We start from the raw sequence: 13,595 nt of genomic DNA on the forward strand, positions 1-13,595 counted from the left end.
ATGCTGGATGAGCACCCAACCACCCTGAGTGCCTTTGCTGTTTCCCACAGGATTTTCCCCGAGCCGCCCCAGTTCTGCTCTTCCGAAGTCTAGGATAATTCCATTTATTTTGCTCACTGCTCGCTGTAACTTCAGCTCCACTGTCCTATGCCCACTGCAGCCTTCGATCTTTGCATTTTCCACAATTTTCTGGCTTGTTTGTGAGCACCACGTCCAGTGGCGCATTTTTTCCAGCCGGGACAACAGAGCTGGGAAAGGATCTGGAGCCCCAGGAGCGGCTGAGGGAGCCGCAAAGGGGCTCAGCCCGGGGTGGGGGGAACCTTCTGTCTGTGCACAACTCCCTGACAGGGGGTGCAGCCAGATCGGGCTTTTCCCCCAGGGAATAATGGGCAGGACAATGGGAAACAGCCTCAGGTTGAGCCAGGGGAGGTTTTTGTCGCATTTCGAGGAAAATTTATTCCCCGTCCGCCGCTTCCCGCTCGCGGCCGCGCGGTGGCGCCGTCCCGCGGAAATGGCGGCAGCGCTGAGGGGGCGCGGGGCCTCCCGCACCTGCCCCGCTCAGAAACGACGGAAAAAAGCTTTTAAAGACATTACTGCAGAACAGCCCCCGCTGTGTGCGGGATGTGCTTCACTCGCACAAAGGGAAAATAGGAAAATGCGGGGTTTGTGTTGGAAAATCTCCTCTGAGCGGTAATTGCTTGGGGTCGCTTGCTGCAGCTGCGGGAATGGAAAACTCTTTGAAGCTAAAAAAATTCTCGTTAAAATTTAAGCCCGTTTTTGAGAGCTCTTCCTCAAGGTTAAATAAAGTGACCAAGGTGTACGTCCCAAGCTGTGACATATTGGGCTATTCTGAGGTGATTTCCATGCTGAACCCACCTTTGACAACACCTCCCACAAAACCTTCACCAGACGTTCCACAAAACCTTTCACAAGCTTTCTACAAAATCTTCCACAAAACCCTCTGCAAAATCCTCCACAAAATTTTCCACAAGCTTTCTACAAAATCTTCCACAAATCCTTCCACAAATCCCCCTGCAAAATCTTCCCCAAACTTTATGCAGAACCTCCCAAAAAACCTGAAGTAACTCGGCAGCAAACATTTGTATCGCTCACTGTGGATTTTTGCACGTCCCTAGACAGCTACAACATCAAGTAATGGCTCGTAATTCCAGAGGAAGGTAAAAAATAGCATCTTAAAATCTTTGGCCACTCAATACTCAACAATCATGTCCTTCTCATTCAGAAGATGAATTTCTGATAGAACTCATAGGTTCAAAATCTTGGACTAATACAGGAATTAAGAAAATTCTGGAAAGGCCTTTTCCTCTTATATTTAGCATCTCACCACAAGTATCCCAAAGGAAGCTGCTAAAGCTCGGCCCAAGGGATGTAGTTACGGTAGGGTGGTCATTGAAAATCAAAAACAAAGGATGAAATGGGGCCGTGTGAACAAAAAGCCCAAAATACCATAACGCCTGCTGGAATAAATAAACAATGAGAGCAAATGAATATCCATTACAGAGAGCACACAATACACAGGAAACACAAAGGCAATTACAAGTAACATGGGAATAAGAAATTTAATGAAGGGTTGGTGTCATTGTAGCTAGGTAGTAAAATGTCTTTAAAATCGACTTTATGAGTGGTGACACCTATTTTGCAAAATGCATTTAACCACTCTGACTGACAAATCATTTGGCTTTACTTCATTCATTATTTGAAATATATAAAGCTGGCAGTGCCCTCACTCCACCTGAAGTCAACAGTCCACTGAACACAGTGTGGTGGCAATGAATTGTAGGATGTTTACATTTAAACTCCTGTTCTTTTCCTCAAACACTCAGTGATTTTTTTACATTATTTTGTGTATTTCATAACACATAAGTTAATTTCAGAATAGTAGCAATGCAACAAGTAAGACCACACTGTTAATTTCGTGTGCTTTCAATAACAAAGTCATTCTGGTGGCTCCAGCTCCTGGGGAACTTTTTATTCAATTTCCTGAGACTAAATAATTCAGCATCTCACTGTGAGTTTAAATGACCTACTGGCAAATTAGCCCATGATGCACCTCCATGTACATAGAATCACGGAATGCCCTGGGTTGGAAGGGACCTTAAAGATCCTCTGTTCCACCCCCTGCCATGGGCAAGGACATCTCCCACTATCCCAGATTGTTTCAACCTGGCCTTGGACACTTCCAGGGATCCAGGGGCAGCCACAGCTTCTCTGGGCAACCTTGTGCAATGGCCTCCCCACCTTCCCAGGGAAGGATTTCTTCCTGATACCTGATTTAAATCTATTTAAACGGACCTTCTGCCTCCCCCCTTGTCCTGTCACTTAAACCCGGCTCCATCTCTGCCACGTCTCAGGCTAAATTGGTTTGTGGTCCCCTGGTGGCACAAAGCTGCTGCATTTCTGCAGAGGCAGGGCTAGAAAGAGGCTTCCAAAGTCATCTGCTCCAGCGTGGATTGGGTGACAGAGGGCAAGCCAGGAGGGAAAAGAGCTGGCCCTGTGCATCTATAATTATGCAGGGAGTAATCAGAAAACCTCGCACTGTGAGTGTGGGATGGTTCCAGTCCTTATTTAAACTGAGAAACTATGGCAGGAACCAGGGGACTTTGCTCCACCGAGAGCAACTGTTGTTGTTGTTGTTGTTTTACTGATGAAACTGTTTAATAGATATCTAATCATCCCTAATCTTCAGAGAGCAAACAGCAACCTCTGCTCCTGAGCAGTAAGGTGATTAATGTATTCAGTCACAAGTCACAAAACAAACATTTCCACTCTCACATTTTCTTCTTACCTCCACAACTTCCTCATATTCTTCTTCCTCCATTCTGAGGGTTTGCTTCTGTCTCTCCCCCACTCACTGGTCACGCAGCAGGTGAAAATGTGAATAAACAGTATTAGCCCTTGGCTGAAAGTACCATGAAAAGGTGCAAGTCAAGCACATAAAGCACTTGGGGTCATGGTTAGTAACTAGTCAGACCCTAATCAAACCTGGGATCTGGCATAACTTGGATTATTATGGAAAAACATTGGATTAAGTTTCAAACATACTGATATAATTTTGGACAAATACCTCATTCCAGTTATAACACCAACAGTGGATCAACAACAATGAAAATAAAATAAAAGAGCTAAATAAAATAAAAAAGTAAAAATGATCACTTGAAACACAGTGTGATATTTTCTTTACAACAGAATTATTTGAAGCATTTTTCTTTTCTCTGTGACTATTCTATGCTATTTCATTATATCATTCAAGCTCCTGTTTGAATGGGAGATTTATATTCTACTATATTCATTCATAAGTAAGAGCATAATGTAGAAAAATATTGTAAATATTTTTTTAAGTGACCTTAGGTTAATGAGGCAATTTCTGTCTTCCCAGCATCAGCCTACAGAGAAGCTCTGGGATTTTTTTTTTAAGCTCTTGTGGGTTTTTCCTCTCTATTTCTTCAGACCTGGAAAAGATGAAAATCCATAGAGTTGGCTGAAGTACAAAGCACAGATTAGTGTCAGACCCTCTGAACGAATTAATTAACGCACTGATATTGCTGAGAAGCAAAGCTACAATTTTCCACCAGAGTCTGCAGCCCTGTTTCTAATGTTGGGAGGGGATGAGGCTTTGGAACAGCTGCTCCTGAGTCCAGGGATATTTGCCGTGTAAGCTAATCCTGCCAACTGATGGGGCACTTGGGTTGAGCTGGCTAAACTGCAATTCCTTCTGAGGCAAGGGAAGCCAAGTCATGCAGGTTAAATATAGGAACACGAAATACTGGCCCTTTTTAGTCCCAATGGGCTGAGAAAAATGGCCAAAAATTAATTGGGAAAACCATGGTGTTAAGTATTAAAATAAATTAGGAATAACTCAAATAATGAGTGACAAGTCACATGAAACAGTAGGCCGAGATGTGTTAATAAACTCAAGAAGTGGGGTTTGCATATAAACACAATCTCTTCAGCCTGTCACTGTTACAACCTTCAGCCACACTCCCAAACCCTGTTCCAGGACTTTTACTCCTCCTCCAATCTGCAGCCAGTTATTCAGACAGAAAACCTGACTTCCATGGGCAAAGCACGACGAGTATTCCCAAAAAACTACAGAACAGGGAAACAGCTCCAGACCCTCTTCTAAGGAAAAGACATGAAATGCATTTAAAATGTTCTTACCAGCGACATCCAGTAAATATCCTTTGGAGCAAAGGCTCTCCAGTCTTCCCTCCTGAGCAGCACTGGGCGAGAGCGAGGGGGTTCAGCGGCTCCCGGTGACGCGTGTGGCCCACACAGCCAATCTGGCTCCAGCCCGCTCGAGTTTCAGCCCTAAATATACCCAGTGACCCCGAGGGAGGCCACCTGTTCCCAGCAGCATCAGGGAAAGGGAGCTGGGCACCTCCGTGCTCCTCAGGAAACCCAAAACACACCAGAGCTTGGCTGGAGCTCACCAGGGCTCGGTGGGACGGAGCCCCAGGGAAACCCAAGGGAGTGCTCCAATGGAAAAAACATAATTATCAGAGCTTATAAGAACATTGAATTTCAGTCAATTCATTCCTATAATATGCCCAAATAAACACCATCCAAATTCAAGAATCTCTGAACTTGAGGAGTCCACTCTGCAAACTGAATTTTAGTATAAATGTCTTTAATTTCACCCCATAAGTGCACCTGAAGTGCTTTTTCACCTTGATGCAAATCATGTGTCAATATTTTTATCACTTATGAAATGTTTCGTAGCTGAACACACAGACCCAGGAACATGTGAAAAGCGACTGCAGCAAGGAAGGAACCCAACCAAGAGCCAACATCTCTGGTGAAGGAAGTCCAAGAAGAGTTGATAAACAGATTAAGTGACAGGGGAGCAACCCTGGTATTTTGGAAGGTCAGGAATGCTGTGATGTATGGAGCAGAACCGGGGTGATGATAACAGAGGTGACTTCTTAGGGGATCACTCAACCAACAGAGTTGACTTTGGTTCTTCAAGGAGGTGCATTCAAAAGCCAATATCAACAATGATCCCTTTGCATGTGCTAGATCACATAATTCAATAAATGATTGTCAGGAGCCCTTGAAAGACATCTTTTTCCTCAAGTCTTTCCAGAAGAAAGAGTTTATATTTATATCCAGATGAAATTTATATCCAGATGAAATATCATATATCATTCATTACTGCCAAGTATTTTAGACTCTGCCCAGAGCTGCAGACCCCTCCCTGTCCCCTTTGGCCAAGCCATTTTCAATTACTCTGCATTTTGCTCTACTGGGCAATGCTTCCCCTTTTAATCCGATTTCTGTTTATTTCACATTCCTAATGTTTTTTTAAATTGTCCAGAAATGACCACAGCGTGTTGGTGGAGTCTCTGGAGAGCAACCTCAGCATAACCTGCTGCTCTCTGATCATGACCCTCCGTGTGTGCATTCCAGAAATAACTCACAGGCCCCTTTTCCTCCTGCCCGCTGCTTCTCAGCAGACTGGATGCAGAACGTGACATCTTCATTGTCAATAACAAACCTTAATGGAGCGAAGGGCCAGCTTTCCTTATTGAACGTGTAATTCATGAGTGTCATTCCAGCTCAATCCTGGAAGTTCCTGCAAAGATTTTCTCCCTCAGTCATACTCTGCAAGCCCTGTGTTACTGGAACATCACCTTCAGACCATTTTATATTGCTGTTTGTTTAGAAAACACCAAACAAGGCTAAAATTATACACAGGATGCCAGTACCACTTTTTCTGCCACTGAAATGCAGCTCTCTTTAGTGTGAAACGTGGCAGATCTTCACTAGCCCAGCTCAGGGAAAAAAAACAGGGAATAACCCATGGAAATTACAGAAGAAGACTAAGAACCAAAAGCGTTATTGGTGAAATGAAAAGTTAGGCTGAACAAAAGATTTTTGTTCTGGCATCAGAGCACGAAGAGGGGAGGAAGGTGCCCTTGGGTCACTTGAGAAAATATTTCAATCCCTGCATTTTGCTGCTTTGCTCCTTCAGCTCCAAATCTCAAGGAATAGCTCTGACAAAACTATTGCCATTGTGTGGGCAAGGAGGATCCCAGGATCCCTGAGGCTGGAAAAGTCCTCTCAGCCCATGGAGTCCCAGCTGTGCCCGATGCCCACCCTGTCCCCAGCCCAGAGCATCCAGGAATTCCTTGGATGCATCCATGGATGGGCACTCCAAACCTCCCTGTTCCAAACATGTATGAGGTAAGGAATACTAATGGTTAATATTCTTCTTTTAAATTGCTTTGTTGTGAAAATTTATGTCTGACTCTGATTTCTGATGGAATATTCACAAAACCATAGAATCATTAAGGTTGGAAAAGACCTCCAAGATCATCAAGTCCAGCTTTTGACTTTGTTGTGAGAATATGAACTTGACTTTCTGGAGGACAAATATTTCAAAAGCATTAACTGTGCCCTAGGTGGAGCCTGGCAGCTCTGCCCCAGGTTAACACACCAGGCCAGATTTATCCACAGCACATAAATGAGCACATGCTCAGCAGTTCTGAACTACAGACAGAGTGCTGCAAAACTACTTAGGCAGAAAAAGAAGTTTTGCATTTCAATCACAAAGACTTAAAACCAAAAATATTTTCTTGTAATTAACATATTTAACTATTGAGTTCAATCAGTCCTGCTTACCCCCTCAGTGCATGATGGATAAATGTCCTGACATCCCAGGTGCTATATTTAACCTCCTGACATACCTGGCCTTAACAAGCACTGTATCATTGGAAAAGGACATTTAAATACATATTTGTGCCACCGTGTCTATTTTTAACTTACCACCAATGAGTTCCTTCTCATTCTTTTCACCATTCCCCACAGCAAGGCTCTTCTGCCCCAGAACCTTTTGGTTTAATGTATGGAAATATTGCAGAGAGCATTTTAAGCAAAAATTAGGAAGAGCTTGGTTGGACAAATGCAAAGGATTAAATATACATCTATTTCTCTGACTCCTCCATTTTTACAGCTGGACAATCTTTTCTCTTCTGGCTGAAACCAGGTTGGGAGCATTGGCCTTGTCAGGGATCTGGTCTTGGTTTACAAAAAAAAATGTTTTTAGGAAAGGATGCATGCTCTAACAAGAATTCCACTTTCACTTCAGTGCTGCTCGTCCTCTTTCTCCAAGTATTAACAGAAAGCATTAGATCATACCAAATAATATTGCTGGGGGCAGTGAATCCAAGTGCTGTGAGTAGATCACCTCCAGTGTGTTCCCTTTGGGTTTATTTTCTGATGCTGACAGGCTGATTCGGAGTGAGCAGCAGCACAAGGCAGTGGCCGTGTGTGTGCAAACCAAGCACTCACTGTGCTGCTGTGACTCAAAAAGAGTTGCTTTGGAAGAGGAGGAATGAAGGAATATTGATGTGATTGATAAGAAACCAAAATTCATTTTATGCTTCCCAGTGTTCCAGGAGAGAGAAAGATCCGTGGCCTCACCAATCAAATTGCTTGGGTATAGGCCCAAACTTTTTAGTATTGAAAGTGTCCCACCATAATATTTCAAAGAATGAATCAAAAGATGATTCAAAGTGGGGAAAAATACAAACAAACCCAAACTGAAAAGAAGAACAAGGTGCCAAATATTGGTTAACTTTTTTCATTATAAGATTTGATAAAGCAAAGAGAAATCACATGAACAACAAATACACCTCCAGCTGGTTGTAGAAACCTAAAAATTAGGTTAATATTTAAACCTCCCAACGCTGAGGATATAAAATCAGAGTGTAAAAGATCCTGTGTATCGACACAAGATATTCACTGAGGCCACTGGCATGAGGAGAGTTCTTCTCACATGACAGCATCTGTCACAGCCTCCCCTGTTCTTTACTTAGGGCCTTTGAGAATCCTAAAAGAAAATATTTATCCACAAGATGATGTCAAACAGCCTAATTTATCTCCCCTGCTAATGCTCCAAGACAGCCACAGGGTCTTAGACACGGTGCTCATCAGAAAGAACATACAGCAAAGGCAAAGTCCTCAAGAATCCAAAGCCAGCTCCGATTGTATTGATCAGATTTCCTAATGGGAGCTGGGGAGGGAAGCTGAGATACAGCACCCAACTCAACAGATTCAGGTTTTGGAATATTAATATCAGTTACTATAAACTAGGAAAGGAAGGTGAGGTTCTTCTCAAATCTTTTCTTCTTCCTGCTATTTATAAGACAAATAAACTTTTATATTTTTAGAACAGAGGTACAAATATCAGCTGTAAATGCCGATGAAAAGCCCTGATTGGCAGCCAGAGTTCCAGCTCTTACCCTGCCTCCCACACTTGTCCCTTTGGACAAGCCTCTGCCTCACTACTCTGCAATAAAAGAACACAGTTCTTTTATCTTTTAAAGACAAACTTTTTCATAATTAGCACCATTTTGCAAATCATTACAGTAAGTACAGTGAGAGATGTTACTGTATGAGCAGATTGATCTGTTTAGGATTGTCCCGTCCATGGGAGTGTCAAGGCCAGGCTGGATGGGGCTGGGAGCAGCCTGGATGGTCTTTCCCCTCCCCAGGGTGGGTTATTGCTGAGGAAATACAATGCCTTCATGGAATATTCCTTCTTGGAGGAAATTCCTTCTTGCTGCTCCCCCTCAGGTGCCCACACACGACTGTCCCACCCCAGCACCCCAAGTGCTGCTGCCATGAGGACACATTCCAGTTTACTCACAATGCACCAGCCTCAAATTTCACCTCAATTTTTCAAACCTACCCATTTCCATACCCTGCATCCTCACTGAACTCCTTGCAGTGAATTTAGAGCAGAGGTGTTTCATACAGAACTGAGGTGAAACAATTTATGGAGAAACCATATCCCAGGTGAGGTCCATTTCTATCCCAGAGCACATTCAGGTTGTTTCATTAGTGTTCACATTTCTACCAAAGCTCAGCAGCAGGAAGGTTTCATGTAGGGTTGTACAGCCCTGCCAACTTTCCACATCACCCCAAGAGCCACCAACAACATGGATTAACACATCTACAACACAGAGGCATTCCCTGCTCACCCAGGATGGAGGGACAGGGCTGAACACTCCCTTTGAAACCATGAGAGAGCATCACCTTCATTCTGCAATCACCTCTGCTGCTCTTTCACTTCAACCATTTCCCTGATACTGCTGAAAGATGTTCATGCCCTGTGTGAGAACAGAAGCAAGAAATCCAATATTTACTCCCTAGGCCTCCATTGTTTTTTTCACCAAGGACATGCTTTCATTCCAAGAGGGAACAAACTCTGAATGAAAAGGTGTGATTGAGGTAAAACTGTGATTGAGTCCTTTTCACCTTTTTTCTCCTTGGGCAAAAGAAGGAAAAGTGTTACTAATCCTTGTCCCCATTCCAAGGGTTTTCCAGTTAGTGGGGGTTCATTTGTGGAGTTTCCAGTGAAGTGGCCTCATGATCCTCTGGATCCCTCTCCCTCCAAGCCCCTCTGACTCCCCGACACTGCAGAGCCGTTCTCACAGTCTATGGAAAATCAAATGTGCAATTCAGGGGCTGTGACCAGAATTGTCCACACATCACAGAAGCTGCTGCAAAAGAAGGTCAAGATTTACATCAGAGCTCAATGAATCTACTCAAGAAACCCCAGAATAACTAAATCATCCAAGTGATACACAATCCATGCACCTTCAGCCTCCTCACCCTGAAGGATGCTGAACCAGAGCTCCCATGTCCGATGTCACGGCCTTTAGCAAACTGCAGCTTGTGTCTCAGACTTATTTTCACAATATTCTCTCTCACTCTACTGATTTGAAAGGAACATATTTGTGTGAAAGGTTCAAACACCTCTGACTGTAAAACGAGGGGAGAAAAGGCAACGTGCTTCACATTCCTGACTGGCATTGCTGGGGTGCTAGCTCATACCCTGAAATACAACCTGCAGTAGTCCATAAAATATTAAGACTGCTCGCTGGCTGTGGCCAGGAATACTCGGCAGCAGCAGTTCCCAGGGGCAGAATGCTCTCTGAAAGGTCACTAACACAGCACTGAGGTCACCAGCACAACAGCCACCAGGAGTAATTCTTCTCTGCACTATTATTAACAGCACTGAGCAGCCACAAGGAATCTGCTGGGCTCCCACTGCTCTGCAACGGCTCCAGACAATAAAACTCAGAAAATAAAACTTCATTACTGCACGAATAAGGGGTCATTTAATCACTATAAGGAATGATGACATCACAAGTTACCTCCCCTCACTCACTTGGCACCAGGCCATGCTCTCGTAGGGGACATCTCCTCAGTGGGGCAACCTGCAGGAGCTCCTGAGCCAGCAGAAACTTCTGCACCTGCACTGACCCCACTGATGTCCCACCAGTGACACCAGTGGGGATCTTACCTGAGGAACTGACACCAGGGACAGCTGGAGCCAGGCTGGGAGAGCTGGGAATGTTCCCCTGGAGAAGGGAAGGCTCCAGGGAGAGCTCAGAGCCCCTGGCAGGGCCTGAAGGGGCTCCAGGAGAGCTGCAGAGGGACTGGGGACAAGGGCTGGAGGGACAGGACACAGGGAATGGCTCCCAGTGCCAGAGGGCAGGGCTGGGTGGGAGATTGGGAAGGGATTCCTGGCTGGGCTGGAATTCCCAGAGCAGCTGTGGCTGCCCCTGGATCCCTGGCAGTGCCCAGGGCCAGGTTGGAGCAGCCTGGGATGGTGGAAGGTGTCCCTGCCTGTGGATGATGACACTGGGTGTCTCTGGGTCCCTTTGAACCCAAACCCTCCTGTGATCCCGTGATTCTGAGATTAACTCTAGGCCTTTGCTGAGGAAAGCTGTGGTCCTGCCCTCGTCCCCTCACACCCCCTCACACCAGTGCCCTCCAGCCCCTGCCCAGTCCCACACCCCTCTGTGCACAGCCTCACCCAGTGCCACACACAGAGCTTGTCACCTTTGTCACCTTCAGCTCTCCAGAATGATCCGGGCTTCTTAATGCACCTTTTCTCTGCAATGAGGGATCAAGGGGGAAGAAACCTTTATCCACTAAATAGTTTTCATTTCCAAGAGTCTGGCAGACATTCTTTGAAAACCATTCCACAGGATGCTGAACTCCTGATGACTTCATGGGGCTTTTTATAAAGCCAGATAATGACAGTGGAGGGACAGAAGCAGCTGCACAATCCCCTGGCTGTGGCAGAGATGGCCCAAGCACCGCAGCCTTCAGCAAATCCATCACCCCAAGACTGCCAGGAACAGGATCCCCATGGACACGCAGCTCTCCAGGGAAGGAGACAACTCACCTGGCAGTGGGAATGTCTTTTGGCAGATCTCGAGCACATCCTCGCTGTCTGCTCATCAAGGATGGGATGGTTTAATGCAATAATTCCCTTCACACCCCGAAAATTCAGTGTTGATCTAACACAGGTTGAACCTTTTCAGTGCTTGAGGTTTCCTGGCAAGAATATCTTTGCTGAAAAGCACAGTAAAGATTAAAAACCCAACCTCACTCTTGCAGAAGTGTTGTTAAGCCACAGATTTCTGAGCAACAAACATGGAACAAATATTTTTGTGTGCTAATTTTTTTTTGGCTGTAGCACTGCAAATCAAGTAAATAATTTTCAGGTTTGAATGGAATTGTTCCTACAATGACACAGTTTTCCTGCTGTTGACAGCCAACAAAATGTTCTGTGTAAAAACAACCCATCCCTTCGCCATGGAGAAATACCAGAAAACACAAAAATGTCAAATTTACTGAAGGAGGACCTTTTTAAAAAGCAGAAACAAGATAGACTAAGGCAAGACTAAAGCTAGACTGTCCCAGGCACAGCAGGAGCCCAGTGAAACAGCATGAAATTGCTCTGACTGTCTGTGATAAAAGCTCATCCTAAGAGATAAAAACTAAACTTTAGGGATTTATTGGTCTGTGAAACAGATCATTAAATGACTCCATCACGTTTATTCGGGCTCAGAGGTGACTGAGGTTTAGCAGCACATTCAGCTGATGGTGCAGAGGAAGGATGATGGTCTGCAAAAACACCCAGCACAGAGATGGGCAGGGATAACCCCGCAGCAGGGCAGGAACAAGATGAGGAAATGGCCTCAAGCTGTGCCAGGGGAAGGTCAGGCTGGATATGGGGGATAATTCCTCCATGGACTGGGCTGTGCAGCCCAGGCAGTGCCATCCCCGCAGGGATTTCACAGCCCTGTGGCACTTGGGGACATGGGGCAGTGCTGGCCTGAGCAGTGCTGGGGATGGTTGGACTCGCTGATCTTGGAGGGTTTTTCCAACCCCAGTGATTCTGTGGTTCCTTGTTCCACATACGAAGTTTTCCCTCATTTGCCTTGTGTCACAGCAGTTCTAGGACAATTATTTCCTCAGGTCCCATCCAAGGGATTGTGGCACTGCAGGGAAGGAGGTGAAGCAGGGGTTTCCTTTGGTGGCTGCACTGGCCTGAAGAATTTCATTCCCTTGGCTATAGCAAAATAAAACTCTTCATTTGAAGTATTTGCTTATAAAAAGGAGGATCCTGCCCCCGTCTGGCCTCCCTGCAAGGGAGCAGCCTGAGGGGGAGCTGGAGCAAGAAATCCCAGATTCAGAGAGCTTCAAATCCTGCTTTGGAGGGGACTCACAGGGATCATCAAATCCAGCCCGTGGCCCTGCACAGGACAGCCACAGGAATCCTTCCCAGCATCTCTGGAAGCACTGGCAGGATGGGAACACTGACTGCCCGGCCACTCTCTGTGCTCAGAGACAGGAATTCAGCTTTGGATGCAGGTTTGGTGGCAGGGGAGATAATCACAACCTTCCTGGAGCAGCTCCAGTCCTGCCATCGCTTGGGATATGGATGACTCCGACTGTGCTGTCCCAGGAATATCGGCCCTGACATCTGCCAGGGCATGGGAAGGGACCACAGTGCCCTCAGCAAAGCTGTGCCCACCACCAGGAAACACAACAGTGGTTTCATTCCTCTGCCTCCCTAAATCCCTGCCACGCCACAGATTCCGTGCCACTGCCAGGCACAGACACCTTCTGACAAAATGACCCAGGCTCGGAGCTGGGCTGTCTCCTCCCCAGGGCTGGGAGGAGGAAAGGGGAGGAAAAACCCAGTGGTCAAAATCCTGAGGGGCTTCTTGCCTTTAGAAAAGCAGAAATAAGGTTTCATTTTAAATCTCCAAGTAGCTGAATCTCCTCCAGCCCCTTCCCCCCTCCCTGCTCCAGCCACCCTGTCATTCCTTCACTGGGCTCAGCACAGAAAAGTTGCTGCTTCTCCTGGCAGGAAAATCCTGCAAGAATGGGAAAATCCCAGTTAAAAGAGACATAACTTACCAATATGCACAGTTTATGCATTATCCCAGTATTCTCTTAAAAATACCAGGAATGGATGCTCTCAACACGTGGTGGAAAAATCGTGCTTGGATTCAGGCTGCCCTTATCCACAGGATGCAAAGAGGGGCTCTCTGTTCCTGTCCACACTGATGAACTCTCAGCACTCCAGGATTTCATCCTGGAGAAAAGGAAGCTCAGGGGAGACCTCATTTTTATCTACAACTTACCTGAAAGGAGGGTGCAGCCAGGTGGGGCTCAGTATCTGCTCTGAGAAACAGGGAGGGGTTCAGGACGAGAGGGGACAGCCTCAAGCTGAGCCAGGGGAGGGTTAAATCGGATATTAG

General features: G+C 45.8%; 1 protein-coding gene across 1 annotated transcript in view; it reads right to left on the reverse strand.

Moving 5' to 3' along the window:
• Positions 1 to 2,953, reverse strand: part of NEB (nebulin) — a 97,756-nt gene extending 94,803 nt beyond the window's left edge. The window contains exon 1 of the mRNA XM_063401043.1: positions 2,807 to 2,953. Coding sequence (XP_063257113.1) covers positions 2,807 to 2,839 — 33 coding nt within the window. The 5' untranslated portion in view covers positions 2,840 to 2,953. The remainder of the gene's footprint in view (positions 1 to 2,806) is intronic.
• Between the last annotated feature and the right edge of the window lie 10,642 nt (positions 2,954 to 13,595).

Source organism: Prinia subflava, chromosome 6 (assembly GCF_021018805.1).
Source record: "Prinia subflava isolate CZ2003 ecotype Zambia chromosome 6, Cam_Psub_1.2, whole genome shotgun sequence".
Lineage (NCBI taxonomy): Eukaryota > Metazoa > Chordata > Aves > Passeriformes > Cisticolidae > Prinia > Prinia subflava.